The sequence below is a fragment of the Canis lupus genome, chromosome 27 (assembly GCF_011100685.1).
Source record: "Canis lupus familiaris isolate Mischka breed German Shepherd chromosome 27, alternate assembly UU_Cfam_GSD_1.0, whole genome shotgun sequence".
Lineage (NCBI taxonomy): Eukaryota > Metazoa > Chordata > Mammalia > Carnivora > Canidae > Canis > Canis lupus.
The window spans coordinates 44,018,803-44,042,889 of NC_049248.1; the positions used below are offsets into that span (position 1 = coordinate 44,018,803).

The following is a 24,087-nucleotide window of genomic DNA, read 5'->3' on the forward strand; positions in this document are numbered from 1 at the left end:
CCCTCTGTTGAGAGATCGTTTGAGAGTCTCAGTTTCCAGAGGGAACCTATGAATCATAGCTTTTGTTGATACAGGGCAAGAGGAGCATAGGAGCTCTCCCGCCTGCTGCTAAGGCGCTTGGGGCCCCGCCGGGTGGTGCATGCGTCTGGGGCGGAAAGAATAATTGTCTTTGTTTTCTGTAGTCATCGCATGATAATCTCTTTCTCAGAGAAGAGGCATTTGTCTCCTGACCTGTGCTGAGCAAACCCTTCGGAGCTTTCTACGGAACAAAGGCCGAAGGAGAGTTAGGGCCCAGGGAGCGCCTTAGCCCAGGCCCGCGGGAATGGGGGTCACCTCTGCTGTCTCCCATCACACTTTCCACGAGGCAGCTGACCCCAATCTGCCTCCCTTCCCAGGTCGTTCCTTTCTTTCCATGCCGTCTCCGGGGAGCCCCATTCCCAGGCTTTACCTCTCATCCCGTTTTCATTTGCCTCCATGTCTGGGACTGCCCATTTCTTCTCTTCTCTTCTAATTTTCCCACCCAGACTTGTTGTTTCCGGAGCTGGACTGTCCCACTCACTGGCCTTGGTGACGTTAGATGGAAATGGGTAACGTGGGATCCCTGGGTGGCGCAGCGGTTTGGCGCCTGCCTTTGGCCCAGGGCGCGATCCTGGAGACCTGGGATCGAATCCCACATCGGGCTCCCGGTGCATGGAGCCTGCTTCTCCCTCTGCCTGTGTCTCTGTGCCTTTCTCTCTCTGTGACTATCATAAATAAATAAAAATTAAAAAAAAAATTAAAAAAAAAAGGAAAAGGGGAACGTCTTTCACGTCTCTTCTTTCTTTACCCCCTTTTCTGTGACCTTTGACCTTCATCACGACCTTCCCCGCCCCCCCGCTCCACCCCATGAACGTGAATGCTTAGGACACCCCAGCCCCCCTGACGGCCTGTGTCAGTGTCCGCTTTAAAGCCCCGAAACTTGAGACTACTAATACAGTCTTCTTTCCTTTCTGCCCTGGGAAGTTTTCTGTTTCGGTGTTGACGCCCTTTATAATTCTGCCTAAAACTCACCCCCGAGAAGGCTTCTCCGATAAACCACACGCAGGGACTGATGCCTTCCTGCCCGTTTCCTGAGACCACCTGTGTTTGGCTTGCGAGTCCCTGGGTTTTTCCACTGCTTCGGTTTTCTGGTCATATGGGAGCTAGTTTACCTGTGAGGGTTAAGGAGGTTCCTTTCCTCCTGACTTGCCTCCTAGGACCCTAAATGGAACTGTGGCAGAAGTTCACCCAAGCTGGGTTGTCCAGCTTAGAGAAGAGCTGCATGTTCCCCTCTGCTCTCTACTTCTGAATTTCTCTAACTCGCTGTCACTGAGTCTGTCCGGAGGCATTTTCTTGAGGTTTGGGGGAGGGTGGATCAAGAGCTGTGGCATGTGCTCCGCTGCCCCAGGTTGGGAGGCCAGACTCACTGGTTTTCCTGTTTCCTGTCCGCCCTGCTCAGGGTGGGCTCTCCTGTCCCCAGAGGGACACTGAGGTCCTTGGCTGTGGTAGATTTTGAGGAGGTCCGGCTGGGCTGGCAGTCAGGACTGTGGAGGTCAGGGGAGGCGGAGAAAAAGGCCACGGAGTCACGCCTCCCAAGGCCAAGGGGGTCCGTGGGGAGCACACCAAGGAGCTTTGGCTTCCTACCAGGCCAAGGCCAGAGAAAGGCAGGCTGGATGGAGATGGAGGGGATTAGGTGATCCCTTAGAGCAGACAGTTTTGACGCACAGAGCCAAGTCCCTGCACCCAGTATCAGAGGACCCAGCCCCCAAACCCTGTAGCTCCAATCCCTCACTACACCGGGACGGGCATCTCGTACTATCTTTAGTTAAGAACTATTGATCAGCACCTACTGTGTGCTGGATGTTCCCTGTTGCAGGCATGGGGGATCCAGCAGTGAACAAAGCAGACACAACGCCTTCTTCCTGGAGTAGACGCTGTAAGAGAAAGGGGATCCGAGGCTGTCTGGAGGGACAGCCACATGTGGCTCTGCAGGTTTACAACTTCCAGGGGCTGAGCTCACAGAAGATAACTCTGTTGTGGTGCCTGAGACATCCCGACCAGAAACCCTTTCCTACCTGGGCTATCGGTGCATGCCAGGGCAGCCGGCTTCTTTCAGGTTTGGTACCTCTGAGAGTCACCACCTACCCGGCCTCTGTGGGGGTCAGACCCTCCACCCCACAGCCCCCTTTGCTCCTGCTTTTAGTGGTAATATCTGCTCTCCAAAGGGCACTGTATGTGCCAGTCAATCTCAAGAAGCCACCAAGATTCACGACTTGGGATACCTATGGGCTCATGGCCAGACCTCGCTCGGTTTGCTCCCTTCTGCTGCCGACATAACCAGGCATTTCCCTGGGGTCCAGATTTGATGGGTAGGCAGCCCTCAAGTCCCTTTCAGACAATTCTAGCAACAAAATGGGGGTGCTCTTTTCATTCCAGTTTGGGTTTAAGTGAAGGTGGAACAATCCCTTCCCTCTACAATCAAGTGCTTCAGACGCACCCAACAGATGTGCACATGGCAAAGCATGAACACATGGACATGCATGTCTTTTTTTTTTTTTAAAGATTTTATTTATTTATTCATGAGAGACACAGAGAGGCAGAGATGCAGGCAGAGGGAGAAGCAGCCTCCCTGTAGAGGCCTGATGTGGGATTTGATCCCAGGACCCCGGGGTCACGCCTTGAGCCGAAGACAGATGCTCAAGCCCTCAGCCACCCAGACGTCCCAGACAGGTGTGTCTTAAGAACAGTCACGAAACAGTCTAGATGTGACGTGGTGGTGACTGAGTGTGTCCGGGGAGAGAAGTGACATGAAGGAGTAGAATCAGGTCTTTGGAGCCTGAAGGAGCGTCAGCGAAGAGGAGACCCATTACAAGAACCGTCTGAAGGTGATGCACCTGTTTGGTAGCTGAGCTGGGATCCTGACTCCTTCTGCTGCCATTTGCCTGGATCCTGCCCCCCTTCACAGCCAGTGAGAAAAGCCCCTGCTGCCCAGGAAGCACAGTTGGGGCCCCTCCTGGAGCGAAGGGGTGGTGCGATGCCAGAGTCTCAAGGGGCGCCCTGTGGGACCCCAAAGAAGGCACCTGCAGGGATTTAGACAAGAAAGGCTTCAAAGGTGTGTCTTGGCCAGCCACCACTAACCCCTTAATGGCTTCATTTGTTTGCCAGATCAAGGTGCTTCACCAAGAGTCTCCAGCTGTTGCTGAGGAGCGGCGGCCAAACAGGGACACTGCTGGGAAAGGAAAGTGGGGGATGAACGGAATGCCCCTGTGGCTCTTCCTGGGCGCCTGTGAACAGAGAGCGCAATACCTAGAAACCCTGGCCAGCTGGAATGGTGTGCAGCCCCAGCCTGTGGGCACAGGCTGGGTGGGCTGGGTGATACTGGTGCACTGCGGGAGGCTGTTGACACCATCCACTGGCTCCTTCCGGGGCTCCAGGGTGCTGTCGAGGTCTGGGGTGTGTGTCACAAGCTGGGAAGTAACAGCTGGAAGCCATGCAGGGCTTGGCACCATGTCACTGTCTCATAAACTTGGACATCACGGAAGCCCTTCCCTCCTTCTTGCCTTCCAGTGTCATCATCTCTCACCCCCCAGTTATACCCGAGAGGCACTGCTGGCTGGAGCCTTCATTCAACATGCGTCTGTGTTCATTTGTTCATTTATTTTTTCAACGGAATATTCATTGAGACCTACAATGTGCTGGGTCCTGGGCTATGACGGTGGAGGAGGCGCCGTCATCCACACTGCCTCAAGGAAAAGAACCACGGTGGTAGGATGTCATCATATGAATACGAATAGGCCCAGCATGTGTACAGGGAACTCTGGGACGCCAGGCAGGGACACCCCCTCTTTGCAGGCCAGGCCACGACCTGGGGTCTAGACGCCCCTGGCCCTTGCCATTCATTTCAGCTCCAGAAAAGTTCACGAAGTATACCTTAAAGAGGTTCCCTATTTCTGGATGAGGAGAGTGAGGCCTGGAGTCCCACAAGAAGCTGAGAGTAAAGCTGGAAGTAGGGCTATTGTTTCCTATCCTCTTGCACAGTGTCTGTGCCCATGGCACACTGGTCCCCCGTGTGCTAGACACGCAGTCATTGTTGCACGTGACTCTCACCCCCACGGACCTGCTGGGCTGTGGGGGAAGAAAAGATGGACACATATGGCACAATGAGAGACATACAAGAGGCCAAATAACAGAATTTAAAATATGCAGTTCAGATAATGTGTGTCATGATCGATCACATGATGGACCTTAAGGGCTTCAGGTGAGCCCTACTCTCCCCTTTGCTCCGAAGGCCATGTTTCCAGCACACACATGAGGACGCAGCCTGAGCATAAAAGGAGAGGCTGGGGGCCCTGGTTTGGTTTAACATTCCTCATGGATAAATCACAGAGTGAATCCATCATGGATATTTAAGATGGGATTGCATCTATCTGTTGAGCGCACACCCACCTTGTCTGTAAAGCTGTGCTCCTGAGACATCTCTGATGCATCATTTACCTGGGAGTTTCCATGGGCAGGAGGTTCTGCATGTGGGGCTGTGTTTTCCACCAACCCCTGGAGGGCCAGACCCATGCGGCACCCAGCTGTGGCCTAGGAGTGCCTGCCTCATGATGAGTGTCATGCTGGGCCACCTGACAGCTGGCCGACTGGTGGGCACCACGTGAGCACACACGGATGATGAGGACAGTGACGATGATGATGATGTCTGGAAACCGAGAGCCATTAAGCTGGGAGTGATTGGCTCAAGGTAAACTAGAGAGTAGATACCTCTCTGTGCTCTGCTTTAGGAGGGGTAAACATTCAAAGGCACAGAGACAGAGGGTAAAAAATTAAGGCCCATTAACGGCTCATTATTACAAAAGAATTTGTCTCTTAGAAGAAGCCACTCAGCAGAGGACTCTTTGAATTAGCTGGCTTTCTTGGTGTGCACTCGGAGGACAATGGATGGATATGCAGCTTTGCAGGGGATCTTGTAGGGTGCAGAGCCAAGCATGCTTCTGGAATCACTTGCGATGAAGCAGTTTTGAAGGGGCCGGCACCACGTGTGTGATGCGGGTTACATCTGAGCAGCCAGGACACTGCTCTCACCTCCCTTCCTGGAAAAGGGCTGAAAGGATGTGTGACCCCGCAGGCAGGTGTCTCTTAGCGGCCTCTGCGAGATTTCCTCTGGTGGGCATTCTGGATATGGTCCGATCTGGCCAATGAGAGGCACTAACTCCTTTTAAAGGAATGTGTCTAAGGGCTTTTCTTCTCCCTTCCCCCCCGAGAACTGGTTTATCAAGCAAGAGTTGACCAACTTGGAGTGAACCCAGAGACTAATGAATATGACGAGGGAATTGGGAAATAGGAGGTACGGGGAGCGGGGAAGGGCGTTATGGTCGACCAGTCAGGCTCTTGGTTGCTGTCGGAGCCACCAGCTGATACACTTCAACCCCAGCGAGAAGAATTCAAGTCGGAATCCAAGGGCCTCTGGGCTTTACTGGTCAACGGGGAAGTCCTCTCTCCAGAGAAGTGCTGAGGCTTCTGTAGATTCTTTCTGGAATGATTTAGAGGGCGTGATTCTGCAATAAATGGAGTTCTTTTTTGTTTGTTTTGTTTTGTTTAGCATTTAATGTCTCGATGAGATAAGCACCTATGATTCTGCACCCTGATAAGGTTGTTAAGGCATCATGGTATTGAAGGATTTAATTTTAAGCTACGATTTTCCTACATCTTTAAAAATTTCCCCTCGAAGGAACTGACATCCACTTAGCCTCTCCAAAGTGTACCTACCTTTCTTTTTTTTCTTTTCTTTTCTTTTTTCTTTTTTTTTTTTTTGTACCTACCTTTCTTAAAGTTATTTGCAGTGTCTACAACCCAGCTATGCCACAGGGAATCTTAAGCGGCATTGCTGGGTAGCTTTGCTGGGCTGCTGAGTCACATAGGACCTATATAAGGCTGGGCAGGCATTTTGTGAGGCGGGGGTAACACAGGCTAAAGGTAGTCACATTCCACTCATCACTCCCTCATCACTGAGGAATGAACGAGGAGTCAGAGTAGGGGAGGTGAGGCTTCAGGGACTAGTGGGGGTTTTAAGGAAAGGCAGGACAAAATAAAGCTTGGACAGTGTCCAGGGCTGGGGGAGGAAAGAGCAGTCAGCTTGCCAGCTTGGGCAAAAGCAGTCATTCCTCTTCCTTCCAGTGTGGGCTGCGATTCTCAAGCCCAGGGGCAGCACTGCTTGGTGTTTGCCCGCTGCGTGTAAGTGTATGTCACCAGCTGATGTCATCATCTGGCGGACGTGGGCGGACGCCCCAACGAGGCGAGGGGCGCACTCCGGTGTCTGCAGGCAGCAGCCCAGGGTAGTAGCGCCTCCACCAGAGGGCGAGCAAAGCAAAGAAGGGGACCGGAGTGGTGGGGGAAGGCCAGGTCAGTGCCTCCTCCGCTGCACCTCTGCCCATGGCCAGAGGGGGAACTGATGGAGCCAGAGTCCGGGGTTGGGCGAGACCACGCGGACCTCCCTAACACTGGGGGAGACACAGATTCCGACAGGAGGGAGGTGGGTCCTTGGATGCTGGTTTCTGCCTCTTAGTCATTTATAACCTCATCATTACAACTGGGATAAAGTGTCGTGACATGAGTGGGTCCAGAGATAAAAAAACTCTCAGGCACTGCCTTCCTGTAATTAGAAAATATGATGAAGAGACGGGGTTCTCATTCACCACGAAAACTCTGAGACACCTAGGGATGCCTGACAACGACAGCACCAATGAAACAAAATGCACAAGAACAACCGGAAAAGATTGGAAAGGAACCAAGAGGAGGAATTGCCGTCCCAGAAATCAATAGTAATTACAGTGGTGTGATCACACGAAGAGATCAGGGGAGCAGAAGAGAAGATGTATGAATTCAGCATGTAATGAAAGTGATACTTTTTACTTTTAAATAAAGTAAAACTTAGTTTTTTTACTTTATTTAAAAAGCCTGTGTGTCTGGGGAGATGAGGATGCTTATCTTGACGTAGCAGAAAGGTACAAAAAGGAAAATAGCGATGATCCAAATTCCCACCCTTTAGAATCAATCACTATGATTATTTTGACTGATTTGTTTTCACCCTTCTTTCCATGTTAATGTCTTTTAATAAATCACATACATAAGAAGCAAACACAATGTCCCTTAAAAACAATTCATGGCTCCAGTTCCTGCTAAGATGGTCAACCAGTTGGACCTGGTTTGTCTCCCTCCTTCAGGATCAATCTTGAGAAATTTTAGAAACACGTGGAAGGTATGGATGCTTGGAGCTACCAATGACAACCACAAGAACTCCGAGGAAGCCCAGGGGGTGTCCAAGGCTGTCTGAGCTGATTATAGGGGCAGGTGGGTAGCAGCAGCCTGAGGCCAAAGACTAAGGTATCAGGGAGGGGACAGTTTGGAGGGAGGAGTCTGAAGTTTGGTCCTTGCCTACTGTCTGCCTCTTTACAATAGAAATCCAGAGCAGTGGCCTGACCCCCAGTGTCTGTGTCTGCAGGTCAATAGGACAGTAGATTTATCTACTTAGTAGGTCAGATCACTAGATTTACTCAATGAAAGTACAAGATACGCAGTTCACTTTGAATTTCAGATAAATGACACTTAAATTTTCAGTGTAAGTGTGTTCTGTGAAATATTTGGGTGATCGGACTAAATTTTTTATGCTGCTTATGTGATATTCAAATTTAACTGTATGTCTCTTTTGACCCAAATCATAGGTGACTGGAATAGTAATCCTCCCCCACGTATCAAGCCTCCTGGCATGTAATTGGCCTCCACAGGGCTGGGGACTCATGTGGCCTTGACTCAAGGGTGTACGGCCTGTAGGTAACCTGCTGTCATGGAGTTTCTCACGTGGGGAAGGAGAACCAGAGCCTGAGCCTGGCTCATTGGGAAGTTTCGCTGCCAGCTTTTGGGATTTTGTGCAGAGTGGCAGTTCCTGAGTTTTTCTTGCATGCCTTGGCCTTAAACTCTGGAGCTGCATAATAGCCTCCCCCAGCTCCACAGCTTCTGCTTAGCCATCTGTTCAGCAGTCAGACCACTGCCCACCTGTGGACAACCAATGAATAAGGTTACAAGGCAGCTTGATTCATGACCCGGGGGGCGGGTCTCTGCTGTGGCTTCAAATTAAACAGAAGTGGTTGTTATTTTTATTTTTATTTTTATTTTGTGAATTTTTCCCCTCTGCTTAATTCCTCTACATACTGGTAACTCGTGGTATGGAGTGTCTGGTTAGCCGGATTCTAGAATAAACTTGTGTAACATAGCCTATAAGATAGAAAGTCCATTTCTGTGTCAAAGTCAACATTATGACACTGATATTGGAGAAGATTTGAAGGAACCTCCAAATCTGTTTGTGCTTGCCAAAACTTGCCTAAAGTTTACACTGAAAATGGCTCTCGGGTGTCCGATCACAAAAGGAGAATGTTCCCAGGGGAGAGCCGCCCCTTTGCTAATCTAATGGCATCTGTCAACAGGGACCATCTTTTGCCAACAGCACTTCAAAACAAAGTCTCAAACCAACACTGCTTGGAGGTTTTTATTGGCTCATTCTATCAACTTTTTTGACTGCCTCACTTTGTTTCAAGGATATCATGACGTAATTTAAAGATAGTCGAATTCCCGGTTTTTAGGGGTGCAGTTCTATGGATTGTAACCAGCATGTGTCAAGTTCTTCAGCAAGACCCAACTGTCTTTGGGTGCAAAGGAAATCTATTTCAACTCAACTTACTGCTCTGCTCCTGGGCTTCCAATGTATCCAACCCAGGACTGGGGATATATCCCTTTTCTGCAGCAATTCGTTCAACTGATACATCTCAGAAGTTGCTCAAAAGCAGCTTTGGGGCGAACCTTGGTTATCAGAGAGTTGATAATTTGCCTTTCTAGAAATTGGCGTCAGTTCTGTTGGATTACTGCAGTGTTTTCTTGGCAGTGGCTGGGGCTGGGGTTGGGAGAGAGCAGTCTGAGGACCAAGCCACTGAGAGACTGATTTGGAAAACCTAAACCCCTCAGTTATCATATTGTGCTAATCCAATTTCCAGGAACCAGACCTTCCTTTCTTCCCTAAAGGTTTTTAGAAGACTCCATTTTGAGAAAGAGCCCTGAGCAGTGGAGGACTGAAGAGTCGTTGGTAGTCTTACCACCCACAGGGTCACTAAGTATCACATAATGTTGACTGACAGGAGATGGGTATGAAGCAGGGTAAGTTGTCAGCGGGGCTGAGAAATGGTTCTGCAAAGACAAGGATCGGAACCAATACATGATCAGTTGCATAATCTAACACAATCTTTGTTAGAAATCTGCTTTATTTAACACAATGAAAGAAAGTAGAGAGCAGAAAAACTCATTCTGTAGCATGATCCACAATGAGTTTCAGTCTTCAGAGAGGCGTAGGTCATTTTCACCCCAGAATCATGGAAACCTGATAGAGCTGATCATACGATGGGCACGCCAAAGGGACGTGTACTTCTCTGAGTGTCAGTGATTTTTAATCTTCTGATGGTGAATGATGGGAGCTCAGGTAAAGCAGGTGTAGATAGTGGAAATGAGAATGAGGCCACTTCAGCTGTAACTCAGGGGCCAAGGGACGTTGGAGGCAGGGGAGAAGTAGCCTCGGAGAGGGCAGTGCAGCTGTAGACTTGGACAACGTGGGACCAGAGCCGATGGCAGGACTTAGTGCTTGTAGCTCTTCCTGCTGGAGGATGAGGTGGTGGTGTATTTGATGGTGGAACTGCTGCCTCCAGAGGAGCTGAAGCCACCCCCCACGCCTCGGCCACTGCTGGAACTGAAGCCAGCTCCAAGGCCGTGGCCGCTGCCATAGGAGTAGCCGCTGCCTCCACCCAGGCCTGAGCCACTGCCCATACCGCTGGCACCGCCAAAGCCACCAGCGCCGCCATAGCCGCCAGAGACGGTGGACTGCACCACAGCTGTGGACGGGAGACAGACAAGGACACACAAGACACGGTGAGCTCGTCCTGCCAGCCTGAGTCCAGCCAGAAGAGCACAAGGGCAAGGGAGCGAGGCAAGCAAAGGTACTTACAGATGTTGACTTGTCCAACGCCTTCTCCACTCAGCCTAGGAAGGGGGAAAACACAGGGAGCATGAGTCCTCAGAGCCACCAGGGGACCAGAGTGGGAAGCGTCAGTGTGAGGCTAGCCCACGGGGAAGCCGCCTTCCAAATGGTCCTCTGAGAGCAGCCACTGTGGCCATAACTAGAGGGCCTTCAACTCGGGCTCCTGCCAGCCTTCCTGCACAGGGATCCAGATGTTGGAGGGGCCTGTGTGAGGTACCCACCTGCACTCCTCGCCCTCCAGCAGCTTCCTGTATGTGGCGATCTCCACGTCCAGGCCCAGCTTGGTGTTCATGAGCTCCTGGTACTCCTTCAGCAGCCGGGCCATGTCCTGCTTGGCCTTCTGCAGGGCATCCTCCAGCTCAGCCAGCTTGTTCTTGGCGTCCTTGAGGGCCATCTCTCCACGCTGCTCAGCATCAGCGCGGGATGACTATAGGTTGGAGCACTAGAGGAGGGACGTAGGCAGAATGGACTTGCAATTCAGTCCTCCAGAGATCAACCACGCTGCTGCTTTCTAGTGAGGAAGAGTCCTAGAGCATAGAATTGGTGGAGAGGGAATCCTGAATCTTCCTGTCTAGCTGTTTGACTAGCTGCTAGTCTTTTCAAGTGTCCGAGCTGGTTATCAAAGTCCTATGCCTTTTGTATTAACCGCCTGCATAGGACATGGGTGGTCAGTGATGGAGCACCCTACAGTCTACACATTAGAAGAATTGGACAATTGGATTAATTTGAGTGTAGTCTCCAAAGTCAAATCTGGACCACAGACAATTGTGTCCAGCATGACTACAACTAAATTTGTACAACATTACAAACATGGTGCAATGAGGAAGTGAATTTTCCACGAGACTATTGAAACCCTGCCCTTCTCCCACCTCAGAGTCACTTACATGTTTGGGAAACCTTGTTCTCTCCTTTCACTCTTCCCACCCCCTTTTTTCTGAATCATGAGCACATTTGCAAAAACCTTTTCTCAGCTCTTATGGCCTGCCTTTCCTTCCCATTTGTTCTTTTGCAGCTCCCAATACAATCATTCCTCTAAGACCAATATTATCTCCACACTTCTAGGCCAAATTCTACTCTTGTGACCAGGAGAGACATTTCTATGCACTTATTTCATGTTCTTGGGATTGGAGCCACTCCCCCTGAGAGATCCAGTGGAACCTTCCAGTAAGGACAGCATGTTTTTTTCCTCCCTTATATTTTCCAGAGCCCAAGGATGTGTCCAAATGATGGTTGATGACTGGCTGATGGTCTAGCAAGGGGATAATGCTGTTCTTCGCTTCCTCTCTCCCACCCTCCGCTCCAACCTACCTGCTTTTGGGTGTCATTAATGTCAGATCTCTTTTTCTCTCTCAGGATCATGTGATTTGAATTCAGTAGTCTCCTTCTTTGTGCTGTGCAGCAAAGTAGTCTGCCCTCCTTGACCTGCAGGAGTTCAGAAGGAAAGAAAGGCAGGTATGGGCTTTCATATATGAACAATGACTTTCAATTCCCAATCATAATGAATTTGTACCAAATGATGTTATATCTCTAAGAAAAGTCGATGGTACAAGATTATTTGCTGTTGTACAACTGAGTAGCTCTGGAGGGTCAAAACTAGGAGCCCCTAGTTTTGCAGTAAATTAAAATATGATGTTCTTCATATCTATGGGATTCACAATCAGGAAGAGGTTAAAGGCAAGGCTTGGAAGTACAATGTCGTTAGAATATATATATATATATATTTTATACTTTGTCTCTTGCTTTTTACTCTTTCAGGCTTCAACAAAGGGATTGAGACGCCTAATCTTGATCAGCTCATCTTCTCCTTTGCATCTAAGAAGATTTGAAGAGAGATGCTTGAATCAGTGAGTAAAGAATTTTGAAAGAGCCTGTCTTAACACAACTTTGACATTAAATGGATGATTCTTGAATTGAACTATTAGTTCATGGAGCCTAGAAAGTGACTGCTCTGTCATTTTCTCCTCTAACATGTACTTGGTGATGAAGTCCATTGCCTATTTTATTCATTCTATTTTCCTTGGGCAATAATTTACCATTTTCATTTCAACTGGATATTTTCCCTAAGCAATCATGCCCATGACTGGACCTGGCCACTCATAGGCTTGAAGTGTGGGCTTCAGAAACAAGCTCCTTTCTCCTCTTTAACTCATTTTTTTCTTGAAGTCCTTCACCAGGACTGCATGTATTTAAGCCCTGAGTCCAGGCAATCACTAAAGGCAGGGAGTCATTCCAGTTGACTCCTGAAGTTGTTGGGGTGCTGCTCACACAAAGGCTCCAGGTTTGGCTTTATGATGTTGGTGCTCTGATCTGGAAGGGGGGTCCACTTGGTGTGTAGATACTTTTTTTTTTAAAGATTTTATTTATTTATTCATAGACACAGAGAGAGGCAGAGACACAGGCAGAGGGAGAAGCAGGTTCCATGCAGGGAGCCTGATGTGGGACTTGATCCTGGGACTCTGGGATCATGCCCTGAGCCAAAGGCAGATGCTCAACCAGTGAGCCACCAGACATACCCTAATCTAAATTTCCATTTAGAGCAAGTATCTTTTTGAAAAGTTTCTTTATGGGTGGTCATGCTCTGTTTCTAGAATAAATTCATTTTGTAATGGATTATCCATACTTGTGCATCTCAAATATTTCTTTTTCTCAAATGGGCAGAAAATAATTTTATCTTTCTTTTCTTCTCTTTGTTTTTCATTTTTTCTTCCTACCCAGAGCCTCAAAGCAGGTTATGACTGACCTTTCCTTTGTATCCCACCATAGACCCTTCAGTGGTAAATGCTAACTCATTCTGCCTTATTTTGCTTCATGCTTATCAAAAATAGACTATTCTTCCCTGGTAGAGATGAGGGACATTTAAGAGACCCAATGGGTTTTTTTTTTGTATATTTTTTATTGGAGTTCGATTTGCCAACATATAGCATATCACCCAGTGCTCATCCTGTCAAGTGCCCCCCTCAGTGCCTGTCACCCAGTCACCCCAATCCCCTGCCCACCTCCCTTTCCACCTCCCCTTGTTCGTTTCCCAGAGTTAGGAGTCTCTCATGTTCTGTCTCCCTCTCTGATATTTCCCACTCATTTTCTCACCTTTCCCTTATAATCCCTTTCACTATTTCTTATATTCCCCACATGAGTGAAACTATATAATGTTTGTCCTTCACCGACTGACTTACTTCACTCAGCATAATACACTCCAGTTTCATCCATGTTGAAGCAAATGGTGGGTATTCGTCATTTCTGATGGCTGAGTAATATTCCATTGTATACATAGACCACATCTTCTTTATCTATTCATCTTTCGATGGGCACGGAGGCTCCTTCCACATTTTGGCTATTGTGGACATTGCTGCTATGAACATCGGGGTGCAGGTGTCCTTGCGTTTCACTGCATCTGGATCTTTGGGGTAAATCCCCAGCAGTGCAATTGCTGGGTCGTAGGGCAGGTCTATTTTTAACTCTTTGAGGAACCTCCACACGGTTTTCCAGAGTGGCTGCACCAGTTCACATTCCCACCAACAGTGCAAGAGGGTTCCCCCTTCTCCACATCCTCTCTAACATTTGTGGTTTCCTGTCTTGTTAATCTTCACCATTCTCACTGGTGTGAGGTGGGATCTCATTGTGGTTTTGATTTGTATTTCCCTGATGGCCAGTGATGCGGAGCATTTTCTCATGTACTTGTTGGTTATGTCTATGTCTTCTTTGGTGAAACACCATACACAAAGATAAACTCAAAATGGATGAAGGATCTAAATGTGAGACAAGAATCCATCAAAATCCTAGAGGAGAACACAGGCAACACCCTTTTTGAACTCGGCCACAGCAACTTCTTGCAAGATACGTCTATGAAGGCAAGGGAAACAATAGCAAGAATAAACTATTGGGACTTCATCAAGATAAAAAGCTTCTGCACAGAAAAGAAACAGTCAACAAAACTAAAAGACAACCTACAGAATGGGAGAAGGTATTTGCAAATGAAATATCAGATAAAGGGCTAGTATCCAAGATCTAGAAAGAACTTATTAGACTCAACAGCAAAGAAACAAAAAATCCAATCTTGAAATGGGCGAAAGACATGAACAGAAATTTCACCAAAGAAGCGACCCAGTGGTTTTAAATGATTTCTATTACCTTCTGCCTGTTGTGAACATGGAGCCACAGTGGCATCCCAGGGAAGAGCTGGTCTCCCTCCCTCCTGAGTCTCCCTCTGATAGGACATTCGTTGGTTGTATAGTCTGGGGGCTCTGAAATCCCATGGTGGCTCCTTATGGTGGATTTGCTAGACACGGTTCCTGAAGAGGAGAAGGCTGAAGAAAGGGTGAGAGGTTGGAGGGTAGAACTGACAGGAGGAGAAGGAACATGAGATACCTTCCAGCAGCCACTGTTTAGGGAAGACTGGGCTGGGCTCATCCTGAAAGTTGACCTTGCAGTTTGGGAAGGGTTGGCTTTCAAAAACAGTGAAACCAGCAGCCCAGGGGGCTCAGTGGTTTAGCGCCGCCTTCAGCCCAGGGCCTGATCCTGGAGCCTGCTTCTCCCTCTGCCTGTGTCTGCCTCTGTGTGTGTGTGTGTGTGTGTGTGTGTGTGTGTCTCATGAATAAATAAATAAAAATCTTTTATAAATAAGTAAGTAAATAAATAGAAACAAAAACAGTGAAACCTCATCCTTATTATTAGAAAAGTTATGAAATATGCAGATAACATTTTTGGCTTCCGTTAATCAGGGGAAAATTCTCCTATCTCTGATCTATGATTGATATCAACACAATAAGACTATCCTGAATTCACTGAAGCTAGGAGTTAAGCTTTGTCTCAAACAAAGGTTCAGAATATTTTGATTGTATATCAGAATATCCTAATATTCCCTCTAACCTGATCTTTAGTGATGACTGAGAGCTAGAAATCTAAAAGCAATCTATTGCTAATGTCCTAACAAAAGATGACCATTTTCCAATAATTGCAAATATGTTGTTTGAATTGTTTTTTTCTGTTTTGTAAAATATTGGATAGGTAGAAAAGGATAAGAAGAACTTAATAAACCCTTGGACACCTTCACTCAGATTTTACTATTGTTATCTCAAGATCAGCTTTATTTTATTCATAACTTCACCTTCTTTCTTCATCCACTTTAAATATATTTGAAAGGAAATTCTGAAGGATCATATGATTTTACCAGTAAAAAATTCAGTTTTTCTGTCTAAATGGCAGATTATTTAAAAAGTGACCAAAATGCTATTTTTATGTCTTAAGTTTGTTAATTCTTTAACTTCATAAAGTGTCTAATATTCAAATTCCTTGTATTCTTATTGATTTTTTTATAATTTTTCAATTCAGGTTCTAAACAAGGTCCATACATATTTGTTTGAGTGATGTATCCTCCAAATATGTCCTTTAAATCATTTAATCTTCTCTCTTTTTTTTCAACTTATTTCTCAAGTAAACTAGGTTAATTGTCCCTAGAGTTTTTTATTTTTTGGGTTTTGTGATTCCATCCACTGTTGTCATTGAATATGTTACTCTCTCCTCTCTCTCCTGACAGTATTCCTGTCAATGGGTACTTAAATCTAGAAAGGTAATAAGTTTATTTTACATATTTAAACTTTTCCAGAAGTGGATGCAGTTTAAAGTGTATGAGAATGAATATTGTCACTGGGGTGCCTATATGACTCAGTCAGTTAAGTGACTGACTCTTAGTTTTGGTTCAGGTCATGATCTCAGTGTCATTAGATGAGCCCTGCATGAGGCTCCTCACTCAGCATGGAATCTGTTCGAGAATCTCTCTGTCTCCCTCTGCCCCTCTCCCCACTTGCATGTTCTATAAATAAATAAATAAATAAATAAATAAATAAATAAATAAATAATAAATCTTAAAAACAAAGAGTAAACATTTTAAAAAAGAATGAATATTGTTACTACAATATTTACATATTTAGAAATGACTAAGTAACATATGTTTGTCTATCAAAATAAATGTTCAAGGCAAGTCCCCAGCCATGTAATTGAAGATATTTCTGTGCTTTGGGGGGACTGTTGGTGTGTATGAATTTGTGTGTGTGTGTGTGTGTGTGTGTGTGTACACACTTCCTTTAGGTATTCCAGTTATGCTTGTGTTGGACCCACTTTATCTGTATTTCCTTTTGACTCTCCTTTGATATGCTTTGACTCTTCAATTCTACTCTTTTCTCAATATTCTCCTGTATGTCCTTTATTGTGCATTTAACATACCTATTGCCTTTTATACTGATACTAAATTGGCCTTCATTTGCATTGTGGCTTTATTTTTCTCTCTGTCTCATATCTGACCTGTAAGTAATGTTTTAGCTGTTGTTGTCTCATTATATGGTTTTTATTCTCAAATTTAATAGGGGGTTTACTTGATTAATTTTGGTAATATTTTATAGTAACTTTGTGCTGGTGATTATTATCTGTTTTTTGTTTTTCATATTCATTTCATTTTCAAACAGGTGTTATGGCTCCCCAGGGCTCTGTGGGTTTGTAGTCTTCCTGGAAGTTCTTCCCTGATGTGTCTCTTACTTTTCTTATCTAATTTGGACTTATGTGAAACAAAGATGAAAACCTTGCCTTTGTTCTTCAGAAATCCTTCAGACATGTTGAAGAGACTTGCACAGTTATTTGCAAATAGGGTTTACAACTGCTTTCTCTGGTTCAAGGTGTATGTGGTGGGGGAATTAGAGGTAGAGAGTGTGGAGAGAAGGTGGAGGGTTGAAGGAAGGAGAGAGGTTGGGGAAGAGTTCAGGAACAGGCTGCTGCCTACTCAAGACCTAAATTGCAATAGGTAGAGAGTAGAACAGTTGCTAAGAAAAATATTTTTAAAAGCTTTACTATAATTATAAAGTTGCCTATTCCTGATTGGGCATTTGTTTAGATGTTGTAAACTTTTGACTGTTTTCCAGAGCTCCTACAGAGTTTACTCAGACAGTTTCTGGTTGTTTTTTGATGTTTCTGGGGGCAGAAGGAGAACTTGGAGGTTTCCGGTCTGTCATTCTGCTATCATCACCTGCACCATAAGACTTTAATTAAATAAATCTATGTATCTATACTGTTTTTGCAATTTCTTCTGTTAGATGCTGTTTTCTGTATAATTTTCCAGGTCAGTTGTTTCCTTTCCATTATTCCTCATGAGTGCATAAAATATGAAAGTTAAATGGGCTTAGATTTTGGAACGAGTCATCACTTTATCTGTTGTCGGGAAGTCCTGGCAGAGGATGAGGAGGTGCCAATGGGAGAGGCTGCCCATGTGTTAGAAGTGAACACAGGAGAATACTGATACAACAGGATCCAGAAGCACCCTCTATATAATGTTGGATTGAAGAAATTTTCTCTTGTGATGTGAGAGCCTGGGAGCTAGGAAGATAAATGATCACTCATGAAGAAAAAGGAACTGATATGATTAAGAGCAGGACAAGTTGAATGATGAGAGGAGCCATACCCTGAATTTTCATTTCCCATTCATAGAGGTCAAACCTGGCCATGCCACACCAGAGGGGCAATGTGGAAGCATCTCTTCCAAGCACCAGGGACCCAGCTCCATCCGTTTCCATGAGAGCCTTAGGGTGTGGCAAGGTGGGAATTTCCATTCTTGTTTTGCCTTACACTTCAAGAAATCACCATATGATTTTTGTACCTGAGTCTTTGGATTCTTAATTTGAGAACCTCTAGTATGTTCAATTTTTCCATGTTGTGAAGATTGTTTGGATTCACATCCACATACATACAGCTTCTCACATTTGTGCTATTTCCTCAGTACACATCTCTAGAGGATAATTGCAGTTCAGAAGTACAAACACTTTAATTTCTCTTGATATACATTGTCAGGCAAATTTCTTGACCATGAAGCTAATTCCAAGTATAAATCAAATATTTATCCCTTTTTAAAATGTCCTTTTGATCTGATAGGCCAGAAATATATTTCCCCAACTGATAATTTAGGGTTCAATGCTAGGAGGTATAGTGAAGTGGTCTTAGAGGCGAGGGAAGTGAGGCCAAGCCACTTCTGCCTGGTACAGGCAATAAAAAGCAGAGTATACAATGATGGCGGACCAGGTTCTTCCCATTTGACTTGCTAAAAATTTAAACAAAATCTTATCCAAGAAGGAAATCTCAAGTGTCAGGACACCAAACTGTAGGCTTTTGTGTCTCTCTCAAGGAAGAGACTGAGGTTTATGGGGACTGGGAGTATCTTTAATATGTGAATAGGCATTGTCCATTGAAAAAAACCTCAAGAACTGGTGACAAATCAAAGCCATAAAACAATGCATTATGTAATAAAAATGCTTTATTTAGCAATTAGAAGAAAGCAAAGAGCAGAGGGAACTTCACAGAGATACAGATTCTATACGTTGGAGGACAAGTCTCTTGTGCTTTCAGGACCACTGCAAGGAAGGAAGAACCCAACATTGGGAAATTGGGGAATTCATGGTTACCTGGAGGCAAGTGGGATATTGCCCTGTTCTAGAGTAGGACCCAGGTAATGTTTCAGTGATGAAAATGTGGAGAAGTAATTTCCTTATAATGCTCAGCCTCATATACCAAATAATGGAGGCAAGACAGTACTATTTTGGTAAAAAAGTGCAGCCCCACTTGTGTTATATAATGGTGTAACTCAGAGGTTGATCTCCTATGGTGAGCAATGTATGCTCAGGTGGGGCAGGGATAGGCAGTGAGGAGACACCAAGGCACTCAGAGACTTGAGCTCAAACTCAAAAAGTAAGAGGAATCAGAGACAGGGGAGGAGAAGTAGCCTCAGAGAGGGCAATGCAGCTGTAGACTTGGACAACCTGGGATCAGAGCCGATGGCAGGACTTAGTGCTTGTAGCTCTTCCTGCTGGAGGATGAGGTGGTGGTGTATTTGATGGTGGAACTGCTGCCTCCAGAGGAGCTGAAGCCACTCCCCACGCCTCGGCCACTGCTGGAACTGAAGCCAGCTCCAAGGCCATGGCCGCTGCCATAGGAGTAGCCGCTGCCTCCACCCAGGCCTGAGCCACTGCCCATACCGCTGGCACCGCCAAAGCCACCAGCGCCACCATAGCCGCCAGAGACGGTGGACTGCACCACAGCTGTGGATGGGAGACAGACAAGGACACACAAGACACGGTGAGCTCGTCCTGCCAGCTTGAGTCCAGCCAGAAGAGCACAAGGGCAAGGGAGGGAGGCAAGCAAAGGTACTTACAGATGTTGACTTGTCCAACGCCTTCTCCACTCAGCCTAGGAAGGGGGAAAACACAGGGAGCATGAGTCCTCAGAGCCACCAGTGGACCAGAGTGGGAAGCATCAGTGTGAGGCTAGCCCACGGGGAAGCTGCCTTCCAAATGGTCCTCTGAGAGCAGCCACTGTGGCCATAACTAGAGGGCCTTCAACTCGGGCTCCTGCCAGCCTTCCTGCACATGGATCCAGATGTTGGAGGGGCCTGTGTGAGGTACCCACCTGCACTCCTCGCCCTCCAGCAGCTTCCTGTATGTGGCGATCTCCACGTCCAGGGCCAGCTTGGTGTTCATGAGCTCCTGGTACTCCTTCAGCAGCCGGGCCATGTCCTGCTTGGCCTTCTGCAGGGCGTCCTCCAGCCCAGCCAGCTTGTTCTTGGCGTCCTTGAGGGCCATCTCTCCACGCTGCTCAGCATCAGCGATGGCAGACTGCAGGTTGGTGCACTAGAGGAGGGACATAGGCAGAATGGATGGCAATTCAGTCCTCCAGAGATCAACCACGCTGCTGCTTTCTAGCGAGGAAGAGTTCCAGAGCCCAGGTATCATGGAAAAGGACGTTGGCCTTTTTAGCCCAGTCTTTTTCTGTTCTGCACAAATTATCTAGTCTGGGTGCCCCATGAGAAAACCTGTGCCCTTTTTTAACGACCCTGGACTACACTGGACAAAACACCAGCAGATTTAGAAGAAATGGACCTACTCGCTTGTTTTGACTGCTGTCTCCATAGCCAGACCAGGAGCTTTTGTGCTGAGCTCATGTGGATGCCACACTATTTTATACAAAATTAGGAGCAACTTCACTTAAGGACATGAATTTCACATCTAGCTGCTGAGATCTGGGCATCCTTACTCCTAAGGGATTCTAACCCGCTTGGGCAACACTGAACATCATCATAGGTCGTTGCTCAACTTTCTTTTTCAAGTGAATCTTGGGCAGATTTGGAACAAGAAGTGCCCCTCTGCTGGACCTCCCCTTTTCTTTCCTGACTGGTCTGGTATTCCTAAACCAATCCTTCTCCTTCAGTAATGTCTTTGAAAGGCCCCGAGACTACCTTTTTACAGTCTGACTAACTGGGATTGTTCCTGTCACCTGACTGTATCATTGTCTGGTGTTGGCATCTGTGTGTCCTAACCTGTGGGACCTCACTAAGGCTGGGAGCTGCACGTCCTCCTCTCTCTGCTGTTCCCTCAATTCCCAGCATTTCCCAAGTGGCGGCTGCTGACCAGCTGGTGGTGTAGCAAGGAAAGGAAGCTTTTCTTCTCCAGAGGCCCCCACCGTACCTGCTTCTTGACATGGTCGATCTCAGATCTCAGCCTCTGGATCATGCGGTTGATCTCGGCAATCTCCTGCTTGGTGTTGCGCAGGTCGTCCCCGTGTCTGCCCGCTGAGACCTGCAGTTCCTCGTACTGGAGTCCAAAGAGAGAGAAGGTGGTGTATATGGGCTTTCACATGCCAACGGGGATTTGACCTCTGAGTCAGGCATTTCCCACCCTTGGACCTAGTGGCTTCTCCCCAGGGGGCTTTAGGGAAAGTTGATGTGGCAAGGTCATTGGATACTGGACATTGGTCACAGACCCTCTTTTGATGAGACCGCTGATAGCCTGTCCAGTTGGGACCAACGATGTTCTGTGTCATGTTTCTGAGAGTCAGCATCAGGGCGGAGACAAGAACAAAGATCACTAGGTCCTTAACTATGCAGCTGTCGTCCTGCACCTGGGTTCTTTGACTTACTGAACTTGGACATAAAGTCTGTAAATGCCTACTGTATGAGAGCAGGGTAGCCATCCTATGGGAAAACATCGGCTTCCCTGCAGCAGACTTCCCAGCAAAGGAGGTAGCCTTGCTGGTGTTGAGGGCGGGGACACGGGCACTCCTGGGCAGCTGCCAACTCAAGACTCACCTTGCTCTGGTACCAGGACTCAGCCTCAGCCCGGCTCCTCTGGGCAATCTCCTCATACTGGGCTTTGACTTCAGCGATGATGCTGTCCAGGTCCAGGTTACGGTTGTTGTCCATGGACAGGACCACGGAAGTGTCGGAGATGTGGGTCTGCATCTGAGACAGTTCCTGCAGAGCACAGGAGAGTCAGATCATCTCTGGCTGTGGCGTTCACAGCGGTATCCAACCCCAAGCTCCTCCACCCCCTGCACTGTCCCATCAGAGCAAATGAAAGAGGACTGGAGATGCTTACTGCGTCATACAAGGCTCTGGTGAAGTTGATCTCATCTGTGAGAGCATCTACCTTGGCTTGCAGTTCAACCTTATTCATGTAGGCAGCGTCCACGTCCTGGGGCACAAGGCAACAACGTGGAGTCAGCTGAGCCTCCTTCCCAGTCTGAACCCTTCTAGCCTCCCCTTGGGCGCCCTCTTGGATGTGTGCAGGGACCCAGATCCTCTCCCTCTCCGCGGAACACGGTCCCCTGATGTTCATCGGCTCACCTTCTTCAGGGTGACAAATTCATTCTCTGCTGCCGTGCGCTTGTTGATTTCCTCTTCATATCTAGAGTGAGAACGGGGTGAGGGACACTGAGCCATGGCCAGGATGGTCCCGCAGAAGCAGCCTGGCATCCCAGCTTCCATGAAGCAGATATATCCGAGTTGAGCTTTCCCGCCACTGAGCCCAGAAATGATTTTCTGTGTTCCCTAAAGTTTGTGTCTTTTCTCTCCCCATCTATCTCTATGGCCCTTTTGTTGTTTGGGGGTTGTTTTGAGGCACTAATTGTGATTCTCATTGCCATGGACCTGTTTCCCTATGGGACCATGTCCACCCCTGGACCAGATCAGCTGGCGGTCCTCACGTGTGCATTTCAAGAACTGAGCCCTTCATGCTCTTAAACTCACTTGTTCTTGAAGTCCTCCACTGTGTCCTGCATGCTCCTCAGCTCCGAGTCCAGGCGGCCCCTCTCCCCCAGGATGCTGTCCAGCTGTCTCCTGAGGTTGTTGATGTACTGCTCAAACAGGGGCTCCAGGTTCTGCCTCACGGTCTTGGTGCCCTGCTCCTGGAGCAGAGTCCACTTGGTGTCCAGGACCTTGTTCTGTTGCTCCAGGAAGCGCACCTGGAGGAAGACAAGGTGGTTATTTGCCAGAGAAAACACGGGAGAAAGAGACATGACTTGTCCCCTGGATGTCACCCAGGTCCTGGGCTGCCTCAGAGCATGTACGGAGGATGAGGCTGACAGTGCTGCACCCTCACACCTATTCCTTCCCACTCCAGCAATCCTAGTGTGAGATTCCTCCGTGGACCCCTGGGGTCATCTCACTACTGCGTTGTGCAGCCTATCGGTGACATTCCACAGTCTTCTCTTTTTATTGAAAGCACCATCACACGTTTCCCCGTTCCATCACACAAAGTGTATTAAAAATCAGACCTCAGTTAAAGGAATATTAAATATGCAGAATGTGACGATTAAATCCAATTCAGTAATGATTGGCTTCCAACTACCTCTGCTTTGGTACCCGGTTCTCCTCTACAACGAATGCCCTGATGGTCATGCTCTGGTTCTACACAGTTAGTATTTCTATGAATATAGAAATATTTCTGAGTCTTTTTCTTCTAATCCAAGCAAATCTTTTTCTTTTCTTTTTTCTATCACTCTTTTTCCTCATGCCCGGAGCCCTAGAGCAGATTTCCACCTGCAGTGGAAGCAGATTTCCACCTCTTGGAATCTTCAGAAGGTCAACCTAACCCATTCCGTTCTCTCACTGCCTTAATTTGCTTCCCACTTCCCCCATGTAAAGCATCCTTCCCTGGCAGGGGTGAGGGATGTTTAAGAGACCCAGGGGGTTTAGATGATGTCCATCACCTCTGCCTGCTGTGAACACGGAGCCCAAGGGGCACCCTGGGGAAGAGCTGGTCTCCCTCCCTCCTGAGTGTCCCCTGGGTTGGACATTCATTGGTTGTCTAGTCTGGGGGCCCTGAAAGGCCAGTGGAGGCAGGTGCTCCTGGCTCACCTTGTCGATGAAGGAGGCGAACTTGTTGTTGAGGGTCTTGATCTGCTCGCGCTCCTCCGTCCTCACCCTCTGGATGGTGGGGTCGATTTGCAGGTTCAGGGGAGTGAGGAGATTCTGGTTGACGGTGACCTCCTGGATGCCTCCGGGGGGGCACACGGGGAAGCCAGAGCCCCCGTAGCCACCGGCAAAGCCAGCTCCACCACCGAGCCCGAAGCCACCACCAGCTGCACCCCCAAAGCCAAATCCGCTGGCGGCTCCACCTCCATAGGCAAAGCCACCTCCAACTCTGCCACCATATCCGCCGCTGATGGCACAGCTGCCGCCTCCGATGGAGATCCTCTTGGAGCCGCCCAGGCCATAGAGGCTCCTGCTGCCAAAGCCAGCTCCGCCACACGCTCCGCCGAGGCCACCACTGCCCCTGGAGCGGGACACGGAGACGCTGCTGAAGCCCGAGCGGCAGACCCCGGGGACTCTGGCCGAGCTGGCGCTGAAGCCCCGGTGGCTGATGCTTTGGCTTCTCATGGTGGATCTGCTAGACATGCTTCGTGAAGAGGAGAAGGCTGAAGAAGGTGCGAGAGGCTGGAGGGTAGAGCTGAGAGGAGCAGATCTGTGAGATGAGCCTCCCGGCAGCGGTTTATATAGGGTGAAAATGGGCTGGGCCCCGTCCTGGAAGGTGAGCTTGCAGATTGGGAAGGGCTGGGCTCTACAGACACTGATGTAACATCTGGATTATTAAAAAAGTTATGAAATATGAAGATTGCATTTTTGGCTTCCTTTAGTCAGGGAAAAATTACTCCTGTCTCTCAGCTTTGACTTGATCTCAGTACAATGA

At 47.7% G+C, this 24,087-nt stretch overlaps 1 protein-coding gene across 3 annotated transcripts; it reads right to left on the reverse strand.

Annotated features, from left to right (window-relative positions):
• Positions 1–9,641: 9,641 nt before the first annotated feature.
• LOC486523 (keratin 6A) lies at positions 9,642–23,865 on the reverse strand. 3 transcript variants are annotated; one of them, XM_038576173.1, is made up of 10 exons: positions 23,256–23,865; positions 22,146–22,360; positions 21,744–21,804; positions 21,496–21,591; positions 21,207–21,371; positions 20,587–20,712; positions 19,532–19,752; positions 19,278–19,312; positions 18,970–19,164; positions 9,644–9,815 (listed from the first exon to the last, which is right to left on the reverse strand). In XM_038576173.1, exons 1-10 carry the CDS (start codon positions 23,793–23,795, stop codon positions 9,694–9,696), a joined length of 1,776 nt encoding a protein of 591 aa, XP_038432101.1. In that variant the 5' UTR covers positions 23,796–23,865; the 3' UTR covers positions 9,644–9,693. The 3 variants fall into 3 exon arrangements, with proteins under 3 accessions (XP_038432102.1, XP_038432101.1, XP_038432100.1); XM_038576174.1 differs by lacking the exon at positions 18,970–19,164 and having other exon boundaries at positions 9,642–9,947; positions 23,256–23,864; XM_038576172.1 differs by lacking the exon at positions 9,644–9,815 and having other exon boundaries at positions 18,366–19,164.
• Positions 23,866–24,087: the final 222 nt, after the last annotated feature.

What these genes read in the sequence shown, in the direction of transcription:
- LOC486523 (XM_038576173.1), bottom strand. Translation starts at nt 23,795, where the DNA reads ATGTCTAGCAGATCCACCATGAGAAGCCAAAGCATCAGCCACCGGGGC. An exon ending in TCGCCTCCTTCATCGACAAG is followed by an intron (nt 22,361 to 23,255) that starts GTGAGCCAGGAG and finishes GTCTTCCTCCAG; the next exon opens with GTGCGCTTCCTGGAGCAACA. An exon ending in CTGGAGGGCGAGGAGTGCAG is followed by an intron (nt 19,313 to 19,531) that starts GTGGGTACCTCA and finishes CCCCCTTCCTAG; the next exon opens with GCTGAGTGGAGAAGGCGTTG.